Genomic DNA, 23,199 nt, shown 5'->3' with positions numbered 1-23,199 from the left:
AAATTAAATGTGGTGGAGGATGTTGTACTGAATGTTCACAGAATTCCTCGAGATGTGCATAATTATGTGGCAATAAAATGCACACTTATGTAAAACGTCGTAGCTAGGAATATCAAAGTACTGTGGCAATTATACCTCTAAGTAATTGATAATTTAAAACTTTTTGCATTTTGAACTTCAACTGTTTTGGGTTACTGTTTAAATCAAATAAAGTGCGCAGAATAGGGACTGCAAAAGTTATTCACTAATTCGGAGATGCCTTTAGAACCGCTGAGGCATATCAATGTGTCATATAAATGCAAGTCAATTTTATTTTATCATAGTTTTAGTATTTTATTGGCAATAGAACATCCTCATAATGAGCACTTTTAAAAACGCCCAGTGAAACCAGCGGTTGCTCAATGCGTATTTTTATTTATGGGGTTTAAAGCAGTTATGGAAGATGAGGAGTTTCAGCACACCACCTCAATTCATGTTCACCTGCTGATGTGGGAAAAAACAAAGATTTATTTTAGTGGAATGGATGTTTTTATTGAATACTTTAAAATGATGTTTGGATCCAACGTCAAGTGGCACAGTTTTATTGTGTACTAGACCAAGTGCAGACCCGTTGGGTCTGTTCCCCCAACGCGCATTTGTGGGGGAGGGGGTGGGGGCGGCATCCGGCGTCACACACACTAACCACCCCCACACTAACTACCCCCTTGATCTTATATTAATATTATTAATTAGATCCTTTTACCCCATAACCGCCCTATCCACTGACGCATAGCCCCCAACTCCCAGGCACGTCTAGAGAGGGAAAGGGGGGTAGAGAGTGAGGGCAGAGAGAGAATGGGGAGAGACAGTGAGAGAGGCAGAGACAGAATGGCAAGAGATGGGGGGAGGTGGGGGGGGTGGAGGAGAGGGAGGGGGGATGGTGGGGGGGAGGAGGGGAGAGAGAGAGGGGAGGAGAGAGGGGGGGCTGAGAGGGGGGAAGGGGTGAGAAGGGGAGGGGGAGAGGTGGGAAGGGGGGGGGAGGTGGGGGGAGGGGGAGGGGAGGGGGAGGGAGGGGGGGGGGGGGGAAGGGGGAGGGAGGGGAGGGGGGAGGGGGGGGGGAGGGGAGGGGGAGGGAGGGAGGAAGGGGAGGGGGAGAGAGAGAGGGAGGGGGGGGGGGGGGAGAGGGGGGGGGGGGGAGAGAGGGAGGGTGGGGAGGGGGAAGGGATGGGGGGGGAAGAGGGGGGGGAGAGAGGGATAGAGGGAGAGAGGGAGAGAGAGAGGGGATAGAGAGAGAGAGAGAGGGGGGGGGGGTTCGCAAGATTTAGTTCAAAGCTCGCTTGCCTGCTCGTAAGATTTTTTCAAAGGAGTTTGGTTTGCTGCTGTGAGTTAGAGACGGTTGTGAACAGTCAACTCTGGATCTGCAGAACGCTCATTCTTTCCAAAGATCCTTTAGCCGCTATGGGATCTTTGTTTATTTCTGTGCAATTTGAACAACGGGGAGCGGTTGGAGCGGGCGGGCGGACGTGGGAACACCGAGGCACACAGAGAGAGGCACGCAGAGAGGGGCAGTGAAGACTCGGGAGTTCGGGGGGAGGAGCGTGTGTCTTCACACACACTAAGCACCCGCCCCCACAAACAGATGAGAGTGTCTGCTTGAATGGAGAGCGCGTGCCCGCCCCACAAACAGTCTCACACACACACACACACACACACACACACACACACACACACACACACACACACACACACACACACACACACACACACACACACACACACACACACACACACACACACACACTATAGATAGATGTCAATTGTTTACAGTAAATCTATGTCCTGACCAAGTAGTGTTTTAATGCAATGAGACACCTTTCATCTTGGTTACTGCATTCAGCAGCAAAGGCTCCCAAATACCTTGTGTTGGATATAGTTTAATTAGTAATAAAGGTATTTTTCCCACTTCTATAGAGTGTTGCTTTGGAATTATCATTTTTTCTGCCACTAGATGGATGAGATGACCAGTTCAAACCAACTTTACGCATTGTCATACGGCATGGAAACATGCCCTTCAGCCCAACTCGTCCATGCCAACCAAGATGCCCCGTAAAAGCTAATCCTATTACCAGCATTTGGTCTATATCCCTCTGAACCTTTCCTGTCCATGTACCTGTACAAGTATGTTTTAAATGCTATTATTGCACCTGCCTCAACAATCTCCTCTGGCAGCTCACTCCATATACACCATCCTCAGTGAAAACATTGCCCCTTAGGTGCCGATTAAATCTTTCCCCTCTCACCTTAAACCTATGTCCTCTAGTTCTTGGTTCATCCAACCTGAGTAAAAGACTGTGCTTTTACCATATCAATTCCCTTCATGATTTTCTACACTTTTATAAGATCATCCCTGAACCTCCTATGCTCCAAGGAAGTATGACCTAGCCTTCCCCACCTAGAGCTCAGGCCCTAGAATTCTGGCAATATCTTTGTAAATCTTCTCTGCACTCTTTCCAGCTAAATGGCATCCTTTCCATAGCAGGATGACCCGTTACAAAGCTGAACACAATTGTCCAAATGTGGCCTCACCACTGTAACGCAATGTCCCAAGTTCTATACTCAGCGCCTTGACTGATGAAGGCCAATACACCAAAAGCCACCTTTACCACCCTATCTGCTTGCGACCTTCCCTTCAGGGAACTGTACATCTCTACATATATATGGGTATTTCCGTAAATAAGGGTACCAACCCGTGACATGGGTGGCAAAATTAACCATTAGATATTCTCCTGATCAAGATACTGTTTTAATTTGTGATATCACTCTTCATTGGCTATGATACCACCTACTTTAGTGTCATCTGCAAATTTACTTGTCATGCCATGCACATTCTCATCTAAATCGTTAATATAAGTTATTAAATCATAATGAAATGCCACAGGATTAAAAATGGGTCTAGCTATGATCCTTTTGAGCTAATTTGTGATAAAAATCAACCAAAATTTTATACTTTCAAAATTTGGAAAAGAAAATGAAGAAAAAAAAAAGATTTATAAAACATATAAGACATTTGGGACGCTTACTGATTTTGAAGCTCCTTTACAAAATGTTGGCACCTAGCCCACCATGTGGCCCATAGTTTACACTAGGGTTATTATAATCTCGTTGTTTGAATTTAAAAAAAGAAATTGCGACAAGTGCAGAAAACCCCGTTATAGCGCTATAAATAGCATTAACAATGTGAGGGACTACAGAATGAGACATTGCTAAAATAGGTAAGCAAACTAGATTTTTATTTCATAATTTTAAGCTATTCATTATTATGCATTTCAATGGAAAGCTTAAACAAAGTATAAACAATAAATATAAAAACGGTTCACACGTGACACATTTCACACGTGACCAAAGGGACACTGCTACTCGCGTTCTGCTGCAAAAACGTGGGGCATCAGAAAACCATCTAACAGGGAGATCAAAGATGAAAAATCATAAGCATAATCAGAATTTGGCTTATAGGGAGTTATTTAATTGCAAAATTAATGTTATCTTTCTGGTATAAATTAGCCTAAGGATTCGATGAAATCCTGCTTGAAAAATGTCACAAAAAAAGGCAAGAAAACTCAGGGACATATCTGATATTTTTCTTTGTTAAAATAGATTTATTTATTTTTGCTTCATCTCATTATTTTGACTATACACCATGATCTATCCTACTTAAAACACAGGATATGAAACAATGGGAATATTACATAAAAAAACAGGAAACCTTGAAGACCTTCAGTTTCACTGAGTGCTGTATTTACGGAAACACCTAGATATCCCTCTGTTCCACAGCACTCCCCTGGGTCCTACCATTCACTCTGAAGGTCCTGCCCTGTACCATCTTCCCAAAATTCAACACCTCACATTGAACTCTATTCGCCATTTTCCTGCCCACTTGCCCAGCTGATCAAGATACTGTTTTCATTTTTGATATCACTCTTCATTGCCTATGATACCATCTACTTTAGTGTCATCTGCAAATTTACTCATCATGCCATGCACATGTTAATATAAACCACACACAGCAATGGGCCCAGCACTGATTCCAGAAGCACATTACTAGTCACTATAAAATTCACATTACCAGGTCTATAAAACAAACTTCTGTGAACTGCAGAATTAATGGGAGACTGCTATTAGATTGTTTAGATTCAATTTGTTTCATTGTAAACCACAAAGACTTTGCATGTTTTAAGGGCTGGGTTGATTTTAAAATATGGATTTTATTGCTGTGGAAACAAAAATGTTGTTAGTTGCTTTCCCACCATCCCCGGCCCCCCTTCTTATACAAGCGTAATTGCCGATCCAAAGTTATTGGAGCAAAATTAGGCCCATCAAGTCTGCTCTGCCATTCAATCATGGCTAATCTATCTTTTCCTCTAACCCCATTCTCCTGCCTTCTCTCCATAACCCCTGACATCTGTACTAATCAATAATCCATCTGTCTCTGCCTTAAAATATCCATTGATATCCATCGTTAAGACTCCTGACTGTAAATAGGTTGTTTAACCAATTCATCAATATTCAGTATCTTAAATTTCTGTGGTGCTTGGTTAGCCTTCCAAATTGTATGGGATACGACTGTTGCTTGAGTAGTTTGTTCTTGAAGCCTAGATAGCAGCTGGAAAAAAAGTTAAGTGCGGAGTTTTTCTTTGGTCCTGAGGTAGAAGCTGAAGTCTGGATCCACACATTTTCGTCTCAAACCAATTGCTAAACTTGAATCTTGATATGTGTCATGTCTGCACTAATTTCAGATTGTGAGTCTTTGTCAAAGTGCCCCAATGTTGTCATCTTTTCCAAGGTGATTGAAGGTGCAATGGGTTAATACAAAGAAAGTTAGCATTGATGATGACTGAGTTTACAACAGATCTTTTGCTTATTATCTTGACTGGAGTAAATTAAGCAGCCTTGTGATCCATGCACTGGATGTGATTTCAGGGTTTACTGCCTGTATGCTGTGGAGTTATGTAAATGACACCTCCTGTAATCTGGAAGTTGATTTGAATGTAAATTCATATTCGACACAGTGATTTAAAACGACATCCATATGACTGCTATACCTAATATCTGCTTAATGTTCCAACTATGCACAAAGTGCGGTTATTAATAGTTGTAGTAATGTGTTCACACTCCCTAGAGAAACATTTGACGAGGATGCAAGGGTAACCCCGAGTATTAAAACATCAAATACAAGCTCATTGCATGTGTTTCTATTGTTGGAGAATGATCCCACTATTTCTCTTTAGCGAGGCAGGTTGAACTCTGAAGGTTATGTCTGATCAATGCAACGTGAAAGTCATGGGTATGTTGTGGCATGATAAAGTATGCAGGATTTTACCAAAATGACCAAAATGTATTTTTCAAAATCATATCCAACCAGTGGATTTGCTTTTTATGAAACACAATCTTTTTTCTGCCCACGATTTTGTTGTATGCGGACGATTTGAAAGAAACAACTGTTCTTGCTTTCAAGAAGTTTTGTGTCTAATTAGCTGCTCATGTTAAAGCTTGCACATTTAAGTGGTTTTCATATCAAAATTTAGAGCAGTTTAAAATGTAGTCTTAGTTTAGTTTATTGTCATGTGTACCAAGGTACAGTGAAGAATTTTTTGTTGCTGTCCCGCTGGGTTACTCCAGCTTTTTCTGTCTGTCCTGGTTCTGGACGTTTGCGTTTCCATGCTTCTACACCTCTTGCCTGATGGGAGTGACCAAAACATAGAGTAAATGGATGAATTGCCAGTCCTTTGCATGATAATCTGCAGTTAGATAGTGTTTGAAAAGCAAACAAGAAAGAATAAATTAATTGAGCAATTCGCTTTTTTCCAATACAATCTATGCTCTTGTGTCTACCATACTAAGCTTCTGTTGCTGTTTTCAGGGGTTCCGGCTCCAATGGTCCCCTCCCCTCCCCTGATGCCAGGATACTGACAATTAAAAGCTGTTGAGAAGTTGTGGGGAGGGGGAGAGGGGATAATGGTGTTGGGGCTGGCAGATTTCATCAAGTTTAATTTGTTCAGTGGGGTGCAGTGTTCATCCAGGTAGGAGGAGCAAAGAATAATTTGGTGGTTTTAGCTGTTCCTAGCCCCAACACTTAAACAACTGCAGTGCTTATAACAAAATGTATCCAACTAGAATCTCATTACCAGTGAAGATCAGTCCACAACTTGCAGCACAGTGTAATAGAATAGTGGCCCAACCTATCTCCTCTGGAATATTGACCAAAGACCTCTCATGGGCATTCCACATTCTTCTTGTCCAGTGGTAGCTTTGGGATTGGAACTTACGAGCAAATATAAACGCAAAATATGGTGTAAACTGGCAATTGATGCATCACTCAAGCCAGTTCCCTGTGAACAATCAACTTTCCCACCATAGGGAATTAATTTTTGCCTTCCAATTAGCCTTATATCTTGACATAAAATTTCCCCTAGTTTGTTTGCAATCCACAAGCTTGGGCTTCCTTAATAGGCAAGTGTTCATTGATCGTTGGTGATAATTTAATTAGGGTGATTGCAACTATTTGTTTAGTTAAGTTCTTTGTTGTCCATCAGCCACATACATACCTACCTGCACAGGTGTCTTCTCTCTTGGTTCACATTTCCTATCTCCTTTCCCATATGGTTCCATCTGCCCATTATCTTTCCACCTAATACGTACCAGCTGCTTTATTCTTTCCATCTTCCTCTTCCTTCCCCACCTGGCGCCCTCTTTTATTTTGTGCATTTCCATCTATAATCTACCAGCCTTCACCTTGACACTCCACCAGCTTCTGCATGTGCCTCTATCTGCTCTTCATTGTGTTCTATCTATCACCTTACCAGCCTTTGCTTTGCCCCTTCCTCTCACTTGTATCTATTGTACTGCCAATCTTCCCTTTACATGCTCAATCTTGATCCAGGGTTTCGATCTGAAATTTGTAGGAAGGAACTGCAGATGCTGGTTTGCACCAAAGATAAACACAAAATACTGGAGTCAGCATGACAGGCAGCATCTGTTCTGGTGCATCCTTTTCTGCTGAAACGACACCCATTCCTCTTCTATTTTAATCATGGTGCAGAGAAAGAAGTACATTGTCTCCATGGTGATCGTGCTGCACTTTTTGCTGCATATCATTCTTGGTTGTTGAATGTAAAGTGGCTGTATCATTTTCTGATGGATGCGGACTTGGCCTTGATCGGATACATTAATGACAAACTGCAGTTTCCATTGTCCCCGAGAGATTAATTTCATTGATGTGAGCCACCGTGAATTAAAATGAGCTCAGCAAATATTAGTTCTTTCAAACGCAGCTAAGCATCAGTTCATATATTAATCCATTTGTTGGTGGTGCAAAAATGTAATCTTTGAATAGCTACTTAATCAAAACCGGGGTCAGCGCATGGAAATAAATATGATGCATATTGTGAGCGGAATATTAATTTTGGGCTAAAATCTTGGAGGTAAGCTGTGGTTGTGAGTTCAACCATGTGTGTTTAACCATTAGGCACCATTTTTATTTTAAACCGTTTGCTTGATTCCCAGATCAGAGACCTTATGGGTGGAAGACCACAAAGCCTCTGACTATGATACAAATGGATGTACAAGGGGGACGGATGTTGTAGGTTTTGTGGCTAGGGGACCATTGTTGTGTAGAACATTCGGATGGTGTTTGAGATGTAGATGGAAACAATACCCAGAAAGATTGCTGAAGGTGGAAAACTGCTCCTCAGAGTCATACAGCATAGAGACCGGCCCTTTGGCCCAACCTGTCCATGCAAAGCAAGATGACCAGTCTACATTAGTCCTAACTGCCGGTGTTTGACCCATATCCCTCTAAACCTTCCCTGTCATGTACCTGTGTTTTAAAATAGACTTTAAAATGTTTTGATAAAAGCTGGAAACATTTTTGAAGCAATCTCACCACACATTGTCCGAACATGGAACCATTCCATTTAGTTTTCTGAAAATATTATCATTAGTTCCAGTGCTTCCGTCTTAATGACTTGGGCTTTTTGCATTCTGCAGATGTCTAATAATTTGAGTTTAAAAAAAAAAGACACCCAGTGATATCAAATATACAGTTATTTATTTATTTATTTATTTTTTTTGTTGTGTTTTTTTTTGTTTATTTTATTAGAAGTTAATACAGCACAAAACAGTACAGTGGCACCTAATTTTAGGTGCCAACTATGTAATATAAAATATACAGTTATATAGCCCTCCAGCCCAACTCCTTCATGCTAACCAGGATGCCCCATCTATGCTAGTTCCATTTATCCATGTTTTCCCCATATTCCTCTAAACCTTTCCTATGTGTGTACTTTTCTAAGTGTCCTTTAAATACTGTTATAGTACATGCTCAACTATGTCCTTTGGCAGCTCATGCTGGATATCCACTACCCTCTGCAGTGGAAAAAGCTGCCCATCGGGTTCCTATTAAAATCTTGACCCTCTCCCTTTAAACCTACGCATGTGGTCATTGCTTCCCCACCCCTCAATGATCAATGCTACTTTATTGTGACATACACCTCTGTACAGTGAAATGCTTTGCGTTGCATGCAGCCCGATAAAACCGTACAGCACACCTCACCTCGGCAGTACACAAGTCACCACATTTCTGCCCTTGTCAAAGTTACATGCAGCTCATCAAACAAACTTATCTTCTGCTCACAGCGACAAATCAAGCCCGCTGCCGCACGAGGCAGGAGGCAGCCCCCTGCCTGCCCCCCCCCCCCCCCCCCCTTAGTTTTCAGCAGCCCTCAGCAGAGTCCCCCTCGGTAAAGGTTTCTGTGCATTCATACTATCTATTCCCCCTCATGATTCAGCCACCTACTAGATCACCCCTCAGCCTGCTGAGCTCCAAGGAATAAAGTCTTGGGCTGCTCAACTCAGTCTCTCGAGTCCTGGCAACATCTTCGTAAATCTTCTCTGCACTCTTTCCAGTTTAGTGACTGCTACATTTTCAGAGTCAAGTCAGAAGTGTTTAATTGTCATCTTGACTGACGGAACAATGAGATTCCTACTTGCAGCAGCATTATAGGTCCATAAATACAGCACTCAATACAGAACATAATAAAACAAACATAACAAGTTCAATAAATGAAAAAAAAACAATATTTGTGTGAAACAAAATAAAAGCCGGAAGTTCCTAGTGCAACCAAGACTGTTCAATGGAATGTTGGCCTTCATAACAAGAGGATTTCAGTATAGGAGTAAAGAGGTTCTTCTGCAGTTGTATAGCGCTCTGGTGAGACCACATCTGGAGTATTGTGTACAGTTTTGGTCTCCTAATTTGAGGAAGGACATCCTTGTGATTGAGGCAGTGCAGCGTAGGTTCACGAGATTGATCCCTGGGATGGCAGGACTGTCATATGAGGAAAGATTGAAAAGACTGGGCTTGTATTCACTGGAGTTTAGAAGGATGAGGGGATATCTTATAGAAACATATAAAATTATAAAAGGACTAGGCAAGCTAGATGCAGGAAAAATGTTCCCAATGTTGGGCGAGTCCAGAACCAGGGGCCACAGTCTTAGAATAAAGGGGAAGTCATTTAAGACTAAGGTGAGAAAAAACTTTTTCACCCAGAGAGTTGTGAATTTATGGAATTCCCTGCCACAGAGGACAGTGGAGGCCAAGTCACTGGATGGTTTTAAGAGAGAGTTAGATAGAGCTCTAGGGGCTAGTGGAGTCAAGGGATATGGGGAGAAGGCAGGCACGGGTTATTGATAGGGGCGATCAGCCATGATCACAATGAATGACGGCGCTGGCTCGAAGGGCCGAATGGCCTCCACCTATTTTCTATGTTTCTATGTTCATATTTTGTATCTAAGTTTAGTTGATGTTTGTCGTGTTCAATAGCCTGATGGTTGTTCGGAAGAAGCTGTTCCCGAACCGGTAGATCATGGTTTTTGGACCTATATCTCCATCCCAATGACAGGAGTGAAATGAGAGTGTGGTTAGGGTAGTATGGGTCCTTAATGATGCTGGCTGTCTTTTTGAAGCAATGCTCCTGTAGATCCCTTCAATGGTGGGGTGGTCAGAACCTGTGATGGACTGGGCCGGGTCCACCACTTTCTGGAATCTCCTCCATTCGTGGGCATTCGATTTGCTGAACCAGGCTGTGATGCAACCAGTCAATATGCTCTCTACTGCACACTTGTAGAAGATAAAGAGTATTTGTCAACAAGTCAAATCTCCTCTGTTGATGAGGAAGTCGTGGATCCAGTTGCAAAGGGATACAGAAAGTCTTAGTTTCCTGAGCTTGGTAACAAGTTTGGAGGGAATGTTGGTGTTGAATGCCAACCTGTAGTCGACGAACAAACGGCTAACGTATGTGTTTTTATTGTCTCAGGTGGTTCAGTGCCAAGTGGAGAAACAGCGAGATCACACCTCCCCATTGATCTATTGTCGAAGTAGGCAAATTGGAATGGGTCCAGGTGTTGGCTAAGGGAGTTGATATGCACCACAACCAACCTATTTCACCACCACTGATGTTATTGCCACTGGTCGGTTGTCATTGAGGCTTGTCACCTTTTTTCTTGGGCACCAGTATTATTGATGCCCTTTTAGGGCAGGTGAGAACCTCAGACCTGTTACGGGGTTGAAGATGTCCACAGAAAACTGCAGCCAATTGGTCAGCACAGGATTTGAGAACTCCACTAGATGCACAATCAGGTTCAGATACTTTCCAAGGGTTCACTCCCATGGAGGCATTTAGCTTATCAGGAATAATGCCTCTGTAGTTTGAGCTGCCACTTGGTCACGCCTTGTATGAAGTGATGGCATGCAAGCCCTGCCTCAGCTGCCAAACATCCATCTCTTCCTCCAATTTGGAATGAATGTGTCTCTAGCCTTTCTTGTGGCCTATAGACCTGTATGAATATGCGTCACCATCCTCGACTGCCGGAAATCTGGTCCTCCAGAGATTGCGGACATTTCTGGTTGGGGAAATTTTGGATGGTTTTGATGGGAACACATTCCTCCATACAGTTTTAGCATAGTCTGTGGTGAAATATCATGCATTTATTTTTATGGCATTTTAAAATGTTACTACAATATGTAATTTGTGAAAGTTGCACATTCAACCAAGCTCTCCTGTCTTCTGAACTGGATCATTTCAGCAATATATGAGATTGGCAGCTGTTTTGAGGCCACGATATGCATCCTGTTCTGCATTTAAGCCCATGAAAGCAGAATACTTAAGAAATGTAACTTGCCAAAAGCTTTGCCATCTAAATTAGCTGATGGGAAGCAATTGCATTTTTCTGACTTGCTTATTACATGCAAACCGAATAATCACAGTATTGGCTGCAGCAGGAAGGTCTCTTATAAATAGATTTCAGTGGAGAACTAATTTACGGGGCTACGGAGAAGAGGAGGGAAATGACTGCTTTGTAAGAATTTGGCATGGACCAAATGACTGATTTCCATGATTTAATAAATCAATAGAACATGCACAACAATGCACTTTGGAAGTTTTACTTAAACACACATTTCATAAGTTCATAAGTGACAGGAGGAGAATTAGGCCATTTGGTTCATCAAGTCAACTCCACCATTCAATCATGGCTGATCTATCCTTCCCTGTCAACCTCATTCACCAGCTTTCTCCACATAATCCCTGACACCCATACTAATCAAGAATCTGTCAATCTCTGCCTTAAAAAGATCCACTGACTTGGCCTCCACAGCCTTCTATAATGCATTCTACAGATTCACCACCCTTTAAAGGCAGGTGGGAACCTCAGAGCTCAGCAATGACACTTTAAAATAATGTAAGCTGTATGTCTTGTGCCTTGCATGTAGAAACATTCAGCTCTTTTCTGCATGATTATTGAATGCTTTGCATTTCAAGATCGGGTTATTTGACGTTTGTACCAGGCTAAACTTGTAGCAGGCTAAACTTTACTGATTCACTACGTGCAAAAACCACTGATGTGGGAACATTACTGCTTATTTCACGGCTGCCATATCTATCACCTAAGGTAAGTTTCTTCGAGGCATGCCATTTTTCTCCTGTATATCCATTAAGGGGGAAGAAATTCTAGGCTACAATTACATAAATATAAAAAGAAAGTAGGAGGAGCTCAGGTAACGTGTCCTGCTCATTTTGCAGTAATTGCATTTGTAAGGTGGTGCTCTGGGTGTCAGGTTGTGACGAGAATAGGTTGCCCCATGGTTTACTCACCTGCGATGGATCTGCACAATGCCCACAAAATGCCATGGAAACTACGTTGTCATTAGTGGAAGGACGAGTGCATGTTGGAAAGATGAGATAAACATTGTCTTAAGCCTGTCTTTGACATCAAGGCTAATCAATCTATTGTCTGCTGTTCAGGATGTCACTGTGCATTGTTGACAGTTGCTGAATACATTAATTTCCTCTGAAAATGTTTTAAATGTGGAGGTGCTTATTATATTAACACAATCATAATCCCTGGAGTCACAGTGAATTGGTGTTTCATCTCTGATCATAAACAGTCCCATTGCTTTGCAATGCACGTTCACTATGGATATGCTGGAATCAATTATCTGGAAATTAAAATGCCGCCAGTCTTTTATCTCACTACTTTTTGCTGATCAAGAGTCAAGTTTGTTTAATTGTCACATAACAGTGAAATTCTTTCTTGCTGCAGCTTTACAGGTCCCTCAACAGAGGTACAAAACTAAATGTGCAATATTTAATAATATAATAAATTAATACTCACTGGAACTAGATAACCAGACCATGATCGTGCCAAACCCAAGTATGATGTGCAACCAAAACAAAATCCATAGTAGATGATTGCTGAGGTGGGGTTGTGCTGTGAGGTTCAAGAGCCTGTTTGTTGCTGCGAATAAGCTGTTCTTGAACCTGGAACTCAGGAGATGACCACCTTCCCAGTGGTAGCAGTGAGATGAGAGGGTTGCCATGGTGGTGGGGGTCTTTGATGTTAGCTGTCTCATTGATGCATCACATTCTATGGATCCCTTTTGGTCAAAAGAAATTAACCAAAAGTGGACTGGGCAAAGTCCACCACTTCCTGCAGCCGCCTCCTGCCAGATTGTTCGTGTTACCAAACCAGGCGGCGATTAATCCAGTCAGTATGGTCTCTACCATACACCTGTTGCATAGAAGATCAATAGAGTATTCAGTGCTGAGTCTCCTCATCTTCTTAGGAATTTGAGGCATTGATGAACTTTCTGTGTGATTGCTTCAATGTGCTGGGCCCAGCACAGATCCTCCGAGAGATGCACGTCCTGGAAAGGGAAACAAGAGATATGGACGGTGATATAGAGAGATATGGTAGAAATGAATGAAAGATGTGCACAAAGTAACAATGATCAAAAAAGGTGGAGCCCACAATGGTCCATTGTTTACACTGTCTGTATAACTTGTTGTCACTGAGCCCACAGCCGACAACATAGCTTTTTTACTGCTGTGCTTCATCTTTGACAAGTATGCAACCTATTGTTGTGTTGCACAGGAAGCTGGAAAACTGAGATGAAGTTAAATATTCGCGACACAGTGGCGCATCTGATAGAGCAGCTGCAACCCGGTTTCAATCCTGGCCTGGGGGTGCTGCCTGTGTGGAGTCTGTACGTTCTCCCTGTGACCACTGGGTTTCCTGCGGGGTCCCTGCCACATCCCAAAGACACGTGCGTTTGTTGGTTAATTTGCCTCCGTAAGTTGCCCCTCGTGTGTTGGGCAGTGGGAAAGTTGAAAGGATAACAGGACTAGTGTGAACTGGTGAACAGTGGGCTAAAGAGCCTGTTTCCATACCGTATCTTTGAATCAATTAATAACTTGACAATGGATTTCCAAGGTACACGTTGCGACATGAAATATTCGCCAGCCTTTTCCTGAACTAGCCCAGAAGTTCCTTAGAGTTGTCTGCGACAATTGAAAGTAAGCCAAAAACAAGAGTTTCACTGTGTATTACCTTCTTTACTTTTGTTTGGCAGGAAATTATTATTGCGTTAAGTATCTTTATGTTTTTCCTTTCCTTAATGATGTTTTAAACCAGACATTGTAGATATTAAACCAGTAGACATGGAAGAATTGACTGAAGTGATCACAGCTGCAGAGTTCCACCCTCATCACTGTAACCTCTTGGTTTACAGCAGCAGCAAAGGAACCCTGCGGCTCTGTGACATGAGGACAGCTGCACTGTGTGATAAACACGCCAAATGTAAGTGTTGCTTCCCAAATTCCAGCTGCACTCTAGGCTAAAGTGCTCAAACCCGTTGCTGTTCGTGGCTTTTAAGTGCAACTTTGTACCCTGTTCCCCTCCCCTCAAGAGTTTAACCACATCCATGGAAAGTGATTCCAGTGGTCTTGTTTCAAAATGGTTATTAAATGGTTTTCTTAAGCAGCAGCTGAATTTGGCGGGTTATCATCTTTGTGCCTTGATTAATTTGAGATTGTTTTCAGTATCTTTCAAAAGGCCAGAATGAAGTAGATACCTGTTTACTCTCAGTTTCCGTATTGGATCAACATAATCCCATGGCTTGGATTTGCATGGATACAGTACAAATGCTTCTTAGCCACAGTTCAAAAAGTGGCACAGCTGATAGAGCTGCTGCCTCATAGTGCCAGACACCCGGGTTCAATCCTGACCTCAGGTCCCTTCTGTATGGAGGTTGTATGTTCTCCCTGTGACTATGTGGGTTTCCTCCGGGTGCTCCAATTTCATCCCACAACCCAAAAACGTGCAGGTTTGTAGGTTAATTGGCCTCTGTAAAATTGCCCTCAGTGTGTGGATGCGAAAGTGAAATAACACGGAGCTGGTGTGTGAACGGGCACTCGATGGTCGCCATGAACTCAGTGGGCAAAAGGGCCTCTTTCCATGCTGTATTTTGGAATTAAACCAAAAGGCACTTGAATTTGTTCTGTTAGATCGTTGCACGGTATTTAGTGAAGCATTTACAAGTCTGGTTGGAACATTTCTGGCTCTCGATTAAAGCAAGTGAGCTGAGCAGCTTTTACTCATCGTGTGCTGTCATAAACACTATCGTGCAAACTGCTCCGTGCTTCCTCCACCCGTCTTTTGGCTGTTGAATTGAGAAATGTGTGACTGGAAGTTTGTATTTTTAATTACACTTTGTTGGCAACTTATGTAACTTTGATCAAATTGAGACAATATACCATATACTGAGGGGGCTATGCTTTAGCAATAAAGAAATTAGAGCTTTATGGGTCATCTTAACATCAGCAAATCCCACCTCCAATTAATAGGCATGAGAGGCTAATCGTATTTGCAAAACCTGATCCTAACCCTTACAAATTCACCAATTTCTGTTGTAAACTGAACAGAAATTGCATCCAAGTTGCCCTGGTTTGGAGATATACGGCATGAATTAGACAGCTATTTGAAATTTTATAACTTGCCTGAATCCATCTCAAAACACATTTTATATAATTCTCTGCACTCAGCCAATGCATTGGAGTTTGCTCCAGGCAATAGTTGACATGAAATTACTTCATGCAGGTACATATCCTGACCACTGGCAAAACTTGGAAGTCTTCAAACGATGGGTTGGCCATTCAAGACTGAAGAATTTTTCTTGATGGTGAATCCTTGGAACTCTCTATTCAAAGGGTGTGGAGGTTTAGTTGCTCAGTATTTGCAAGACTGGGTTTTCATTATCAAGTGAGTCGAGAGACGGGGGCTTCATTCAGTAAAGTGACACTGAGGCAAAAGATTAGAAAATATCTTGCAGAATGGCAGAGCAAACAAGGACCAAACAGCCTACTTTTGCTTCTTACTCGGGTTCTAACTGAAGTGATGATTGTCTCTGAAATTGAATGGCTCGTGTTTTGCATCTGCCATCACTCCATACACCACTCAGATATTGCTCTGGTTTTTAATATTGACTAGTGGTGTTGGGCAGTGTGTTTGTCTGTATAAAAATACTAAAGCTAGTAATAAATCAAATTGTCTGCATGCTTTAAATATCAGCAAAATTGCCCTCTTGAGATATATTTTAATTTTATCGTCTTATTTCCAATTTCAATTGGAACTATTTCATAATTGACAAGATGGCTGAAAATTCTCATGTTTAGATTTAGGCTGATGTTATACACTGCTTTTTTTTGGCAAATGGTGGTGTAGGCCCATCTGTTATTGGATACGATTAGCGGTGTTAAAGGGCATTACAACCTTGGATCACTAATCAGTATGACCTGGCAACTGGTTTCACAGTGACATTGACAAAGGTTTCAGATGACAATATTATGTCCTCTCCTGCTTTCACCAGGGTCAATTTGTAATATTTGTGTCTTCAATAACAAATATTTAACTAAGTTAAATCAGCAATTAATGGATTAGAAGAGATGGTGATATTTCCAAAAAGCCAGGAGATGAGGTGGTGTGCAGGAGGTAGTTTTAAGGGAGATAACACAGTGGCAGTATCTTTCAATGTGATGTTCAACTGACAAACGTGCTCCCTGCTGCATGGAGCGATTATTTCAAAGATAAGCAGGGGGTTTGTTTATCTCGACGACCAACACAAGAACATTCCCTAATGCATTTTGTTGGCTTCATTTTGTGTGTGTGTGTCCCCCCTCCTCCCCCCCCCCCCCCCCCCCCCCCCCCCCAACCTGTCCCAGGCCTCCCTACTTCTCCTTGAATGATTTTTCCCGACCCCTGCTCCACTGCTCTCCCTTGAGGTGGGTCACCCCTTGCTCCACCCCTTTCCTTTGTCATCTCTGGCTTTGCTTTCCTTCCTCTTCCTCGGTCTCCCCCTGCACCTTCCCTTTTCCCACTCTCTTCCTCATTGCCTTTCTTCCCTTTCCCACTACCTGTTGTCACCTCTATTGCCCGAGGTACTTCACCCAGTTAACAGTCCAGCCTTGCTCTATCGTTTATATTTACTTTCAGTACTTAAGCTCTCTGCTTGTTCTCAAACATGTTTTCCGTTGTGGCCTGCTGATTCGTATTGCAATTTTCCAATTTAAATTTAAAACCATTTTCTCATGGGTCCCCTTCACACCACTTCTCCCCACCCCACCCCCCTTCTGCAAAATTATGCTGAGGCGTTCTATATTTTGCATTACTTTGAAAAGTCATATCCAACTGCAGTCTGTGGGGAAAATTTCTGTTTGACCTTTTGCTGTTTTATCGAGGATGGAAGAGAATTGCTACCCGTATCTAATTTATATTTCACACTCTTCTTGGTTCAGCAATATAGAATCCATTGCCTTGATTTTAAAAGACAAAAACTATTCAATGAGGTGTTGAGATAATGTCTTGATGCAAGTTAAGCATTTTAGCGTTTCCATTCTTGTGGTGTGCCTTTGATTTCACACAAACGAATTGCACAAAAATACAGTAAGCACATTATCAGCACGTGAATGTCATACAGACTATTGTGCTGATGTATTGACATTCTCCTCCCTTGATGATTGGACTGGTTGTAAATATAACATAGTTTGGTATGTATGATCCATTTGTGCCTGAAGGTATAATAAGGTCTTGTAGTCATTGATTAAAGTCCATTTTCCAGATCTGCGAGTTGGAAAATAACCATTTAATGTAGCAGGACTTTGCTGAGCAAGTTCCAAGTTCATGTAGTGTAGAACCTGGGAGCATTGTTGCCAGGTAACAAAGAAATGGTGTCAATAGTGAGTGACATTACAAATATAATTACTACATGCGTTTTGATGTCACTGAATATGAAATTAGGTAATTAATATAATGCTTCATTTTCAGCATTCGGCGCAATGGTTCTGTGCAACACCTGACAGATTAACAGCAAACTCTTTGATATTTCCTTTTCAACGTGATTTCCTATGCTGCGCTTGTGTTTAAATTACTCAGAATATTTGGCTGTTTGGCTTATGGAGTACATTCTGGTTCGTCCCACCCCTCTGGCCTTTTTCCGATAGTTATCTAATTCCCTCTTAAAATCTAATTTATTTATCCTGCCCTACAACTATCCCTGCCAGTGCATTTGAGATCCTTTATTTTTTAAAAATCCTTTTGTTACTATTAGTCCTTTTGACAATCGCTTTCATTCCATGTTCCAAAGTCTTTTCCATCAATGAGAAGATTTTAATCTCTGTGCTCTGGCCATGCCCTTCATGCTCCTAAAGATCTCTGCATATCGATAAAATGTGTAGGAGGGAACGGCAGATGCTGGTTTACACCAAAGATAGACACAAAATGCTGGAGAAACTCAGCGGGACAGGCAACATCTCTGGAGAGAAGGAATGAGTGATGTTTCGGGGGGTCTCAACCTGAAACTTCACCCATTCCTTCGTTCCAGAGATACTGCCTATCCCACTGAGTTACTTCAGCTTTTTTGTGTCTTTCTCTGCATAAAAAATAGTAATTTTATTATTTATTTTATTTCCAAACAACATAAGCTCAGTTGCTCCAGTCTATCTATGTAACTAAAATCTTTCAGCCTGGAATCATGTTGGTGCCTCATCACCGCATACTCTGCACGGCTTTAAAGATGCCTTAAATTGGGTGACCAAATCTGGATCAAACACCATGACCAAATTGGAATTTTGAGTGTTCATTATAATGTTTTTTCTCTTGTGCTCTGTACCTCTTCATAAAATAACCCAACATCTCTTTAAACCACTTTCTCAGTGTGCTGTGCCACTGTTTTTGATTTTACATTTTGCCTCTTTGGAAAGGGGGGGGCAACCTGTGGGGGGGGGGGGGGGGGGGGGGGGGGGGGGTTTTAGGAAAGCTAATTTCCTGGCTTATTGGATAGAAATCTACACTTAAATAGAAATTTAAATCAGTCCATGGTTTTCCATGTTCTCATTTGCAGTTTTCATCTTACCCTAGTTTGGATATTTAAGCAGAATAATACTTATGTGATTTCCTACCGTACAACTTCCCAGAGTGGGCACGAAGCTTATCTGGACCCAACAGGCCATTCTGAGTATAGATATTCTGTTCTACAAATCACCTCATGATTCCCAATGCCTTCCCACTGTCTGCAAGATTTAGGTCAGGAGTGCTCTCCACTGGTATGGATAAATGTCGCTCCAGCAACACTTGTATGGTTCATTAGTGCCCAATATAAAATAACCTGTTTAATTTCCTGCTGAGCATCTTAAGCATGCATTCCCTTGTTCAAGGACCCATTCCGGTTGGTTGGATTGTGGTATGCACTATATCAACTATCGAAGTCTGTGGCCCAGTCTCTACCACCAGAAGGACAAGGGTACAGGTATTTAAGAGCATCTCCAACCACACACAATCATGACATCAAAATGTCATGATTGTGCCCCCTCACTCACTGGGTTATTGTGTAGGAACTCCTTCATGATGGCACTGGGAGTCATCAGGAAGGCTGGTTCCATCTTGGGAGTGGAGCTGGATTCATTGGAGGTAGTCTTGGAGGGGAGGATGGTCCTTAAACTGCGGAGCATCTTGGACAATACAACTTACCATGACACACTGGTCAACCTGAGGAGTACCTTCAACAAAAGACTGGTTCCAGCAAGATGCAGTACAGAAGGTCACAGGAGATCCTTTTCCCCTGTGTCTATCAAACTGTACAACTCCTTCCCCTTCTATCGTGGGTTAGACTGACTCCCCTTCCCACGCCCCTTCCCCAATCTTTGCACATCCCCAATCCTGGACTTTCCACTCAGCACTTTAATTTCATGTATCTTGTTGTGTTTTATGACTGTTGGCAGTCCAATTTCCCTCCTCGGATAAAGCACCTATCATTCATATCATGCCATAATTGCAGCAATTGCAGGAATTGCGCTGCTGCTGCTGCTGCTGCGGCCCGACCGGAGAGTCGGAGGCTCCAACGACAGGTCTGTGGACGGCGGCACCGGGAGCCCGCGGGTCTCTGGAGGGAGACCGCTTTTCAGGGCTCTCGCAACGGCGACTTCCCCCGCCCGAGTTGTGGGGTTGAAGAGCTCCTGGAGCGGGGCCTACATCACTGCCCCGCGCGGCTGGAATTCTGCGATTTGGGGTTTGCCCCAAGACCCGGTGTGCGACCTCGCACCACCCTGGCGTGGCTTTAATGGCCGCGGGACAATCGCCATCGCCAGCCGGGGGCTTTGACTTTGACTCTGACATCGGGAGGGGGGAGAAAGGAAATAAGTTTTTTTGCCTTCCATATGTGATGGATGATTCCGAAACTAGTCCATGGGTTTTGAGTATAAACTAACAAGGGCATTTCGTAGAGACCTCAGGGGTCCCTCTGTATCTTAGCTTAGGAACCATGCCGTTCAGAAAGTATCTTGAAACCTTCCTCAGCAAGGATCTACCAGTAAGGCTTCTGCTGCATTTCTATTTAGCCCAAAACTCAACTGTAATCTCAATGGAAAAGGATGGTTTTTATGATTTCCGAACTAGCCATGGGTTGAGTATAAACTAACAAGGGAGTAGAGCCAGCCTCTGTATGCTGGTGGTGCCTTCATCATTACTCCTACATGCACAAGAGAAAATGAAGCAATAATTTATTTTGTGAAGTGAAATTAATATCAGGTCTTACTTTTTAGTTTTAGAGATACAGCGCGGAAACAGGCCTTTCGGCCCACCGAGTCTGCACCGGCCAGCGATTCCTGCACATTAACACTACCCTACACATACTAGAGACACTTTACACTTGTACCAAGCCAATTAACCAACAAACCTGTACGTCTTTGGATAGTGGGATGAAACCGAAGATCTTGGAGAAAACCCACGGGGAGAATGCACAAACTTGTTACAGATAGCACCCATAGTCAGGATTGAATCTGACTGTAAGGAAGAAACTCTACCGCTGTGCACCGTGCTGCCCAAAGCTCTGTAAAGAAGTTTACATCTTGGTGAATAAAATAGTTTCTTCCCGTCATAAAACTACTAATTCTAATATTTTTGCAGAGGGGAAAGGGACCTTTCTGGTGGAAAGAGTATTTAATGTAACGAAGTATGCATCAATGCATGGTGCATTTACTACTTTCTTTGGCTGTGATGTTAATCCAAATGTTAATACTTTACTTCACCAGAAGAAAGGATTGGTATGAAATTCACATTTTGACTTCTTTCCTTTATCATTAAGAGTTTGAACCTTGTCATCAATCATGATAAGCTTGGTTAATTTCAGTATTTTGGCACAACAAATGGATTTCAGTAATACATGTCTAACAAGACTGTAGAGGGAATGTTATTAAAGAATGACAGCAAAGGGCAGACATTTCATTACTATTACTCTGACACTGTGAAATGTTTGCACAAAGTTATTTTAAACCAGACACTGCAAATGATTAGCCCTACCGCAAAAATGGCCCCGTTTGGTTTTGGGGAGAGGAAGTCCGATTTAAATGTCATCAGTTGTCATGTGCAGGTTGTTTTTATTTTATTCTTTATATGTGACTATTACTGATACTAACGTTTATTTTTCCTAATGGTCCAATGATGCCACACTCTGTGAAATACTGCTTCTCACGTGCCTCTGGAACACTTTATTTTCCATGTTTAGACAAAGGTTGTGATGAAGTCTGGAGCTATATAGTTATTGGAAAAAATCAAAATTGGGCATCAGTGCATGTTATTGGTGAGCAAATGCTGCCTATATTACTGTTATTGATCCCTTCCATCCATTTGCTCCCAATTGAGAATGGGTTGATTTAACAGGAAGTAAGTGGATTACAGTTGTTTTTATAGCCGAGAAATACCAAGCTTTAAATAAATAAATAAATAAATAAATAGACCTTTTACAGGTTGATGCATGTTTTGTAGCTGTCCTGAAATGGTTTTGTACGAGCATTGCTAGTTCTAGAAACGTTTTTCAGCCCTGCACCTGGGTTGCTGTCAACGTTGGTCAAGCCAGTTTTGTTGGTAGTCCTGTACTGTAGCTGGGAAGAAACTGCCTCTGAATCTGCTGGTGTGCGTTTTCACACTTCTATACCTCTTGCTTGACGGGGGAGTGGAGAAGAAGAAGTGACCGAGGTGAGACTCCATCTTGAATATGCTGGTGGCTTTATTGAGCCAGCACGATGTGTAAATTGATTCAATGGAAGGGAGGTTGGTTTGTGTGATGGTCTGAGCTGCATCCACTGTTTTTGTGGTCTTGGATGGAGCGATTTCCAAACCATGCTGTAATGCACCATGATAAAATGCTTTTTGTCGCACTTCTGTAGATTGGAGTTGTTGCATTTGGCCAATATCCCTCTTAACCTTTCCTATCCGTATGCCTGTCTAAATGTATTTTACATTTTATTATAATAATGCTTTTAAAATATATTAAAAGTCCATGTGTACAGTTCAATATCTGTCAAGCCTGCAATTTGCGGTGAAGCAGAGGTGTCCGCTGGTGCTTTAATGCACACATAAGGATCTTGATGGTGTTGGTATGTATTGCATTCCACTTTGGAAATTTGAATCCTTGCTTTTGAAGTTGTGTTCAATGTGCATACAAGAACACGGATTTCTACTGTTAGATTTGTTGGAAATATACCCTGGCTATTAAGAATATTAATATTTAATTTCTGTTTGGATGCTACTTGGATTTGGTCACTATTGGCAAGACCTTTCTGGTAACTCTCATTTTGAAATTGCCCCTAAGCAGGGCAGCCCGGTGGCGCAGTGGTAGAGTTGCTGCCTTATAGCGCTAGGGACACTGGTTCGATCCTGATTACAGGTCTGTAATTACAATAGAGTTTGTACGTTCTCCCGTTGACTTTCTCTGGGTGCTCTGGTTTCCTCCCACACTCCAAAGACATACAGGTTTGTAGGTTAATTTGACTTGGGTAAAAATTGTAAATTGTCCCTAGTGTGTAGGTAGTATTAGTGTACGGGGATCGATGGTCAGCGTGGACTCGGTAGGCTGAAGGGCATGTTTCTGCGCTGTATCTCTAAACTAAACTTTTACTCTCTCATTTTATTCTTTTACTTCTCTCTGAGAAAATTGTTATTCTTTTACTTCTCTCTGAGAAAATTGTATAAATCCCCTTACCTCATCTTGTTCTATCTGCCATGTAGAGAGCAGTCGTTTTTTCTCTTGCATCAAATGGTAACCGCTTAGTTTGAACTGTCAGCGTGAAGAGAGAGACCTGAGATCCTCGGACATGGATACATTATCTAGTCTTTTGATTACAACGTAGAGGGCTTTGTTTAGGGTAGTGTCTGAAAGTGTACACGCAGTCTTTCCCCACACTTAGAGGAGTGGGCTTATTCATTCCCATCTTTGTGATCTGAAAGGAAACAAAATGGCAAAGAGTGAAGCAACATTTTATCTTTTCAAGTTTCTTTTGC

General features: G+C 42.2%; 1 protein-coding gene across 5 annotated transcripts in view; it reads left to right on the top strand.

Annotated features, from left to right (window-relative positions):
* Positions 1 to 23,199, top strand: part of LOC129701676 (serine/threonine-protein phosphatase 2A 55 kDa regulatory subunit B gamma isoform) — a 280,842-nt gene that overhangs the window by 219,333 nt on the left and 38,310 nt on the right. For all 5 annotated transcript variants that reach the window (XM_055643057.1, XM_055643031.1, XM_055643022.1 and 2 more), the window contains one exon: positions 14,005 to 14,169. In XM_055643057.1, coding sequence (XP_055499032.1) covers positions 14,005 to 14,169 — 165 coding nt within the window. The remainder of the gene's footprint in view (positions 1 to 14,004; positions 14,170 to 23,199) is intronic.

This window comes from Leucoraja erinacea, chromosome 1, assembly GCF_028641065.1.
Source record: "Leucoraja erinacea ecotype New England chromosome 1, Leri_hhj_1, whole genome shotgun sequence".
Classification (NCBI taxonomy): domain Eukaryota; kingdom Metazoa; phylum Chordata; class Chondrichthyes; order Rajiformes; family Rajidae; genus Leucoraja; species Leucoraja erinaceus.
This window is presented reverse-complemented; position numbering and strand designations above follow the sequence as displayed.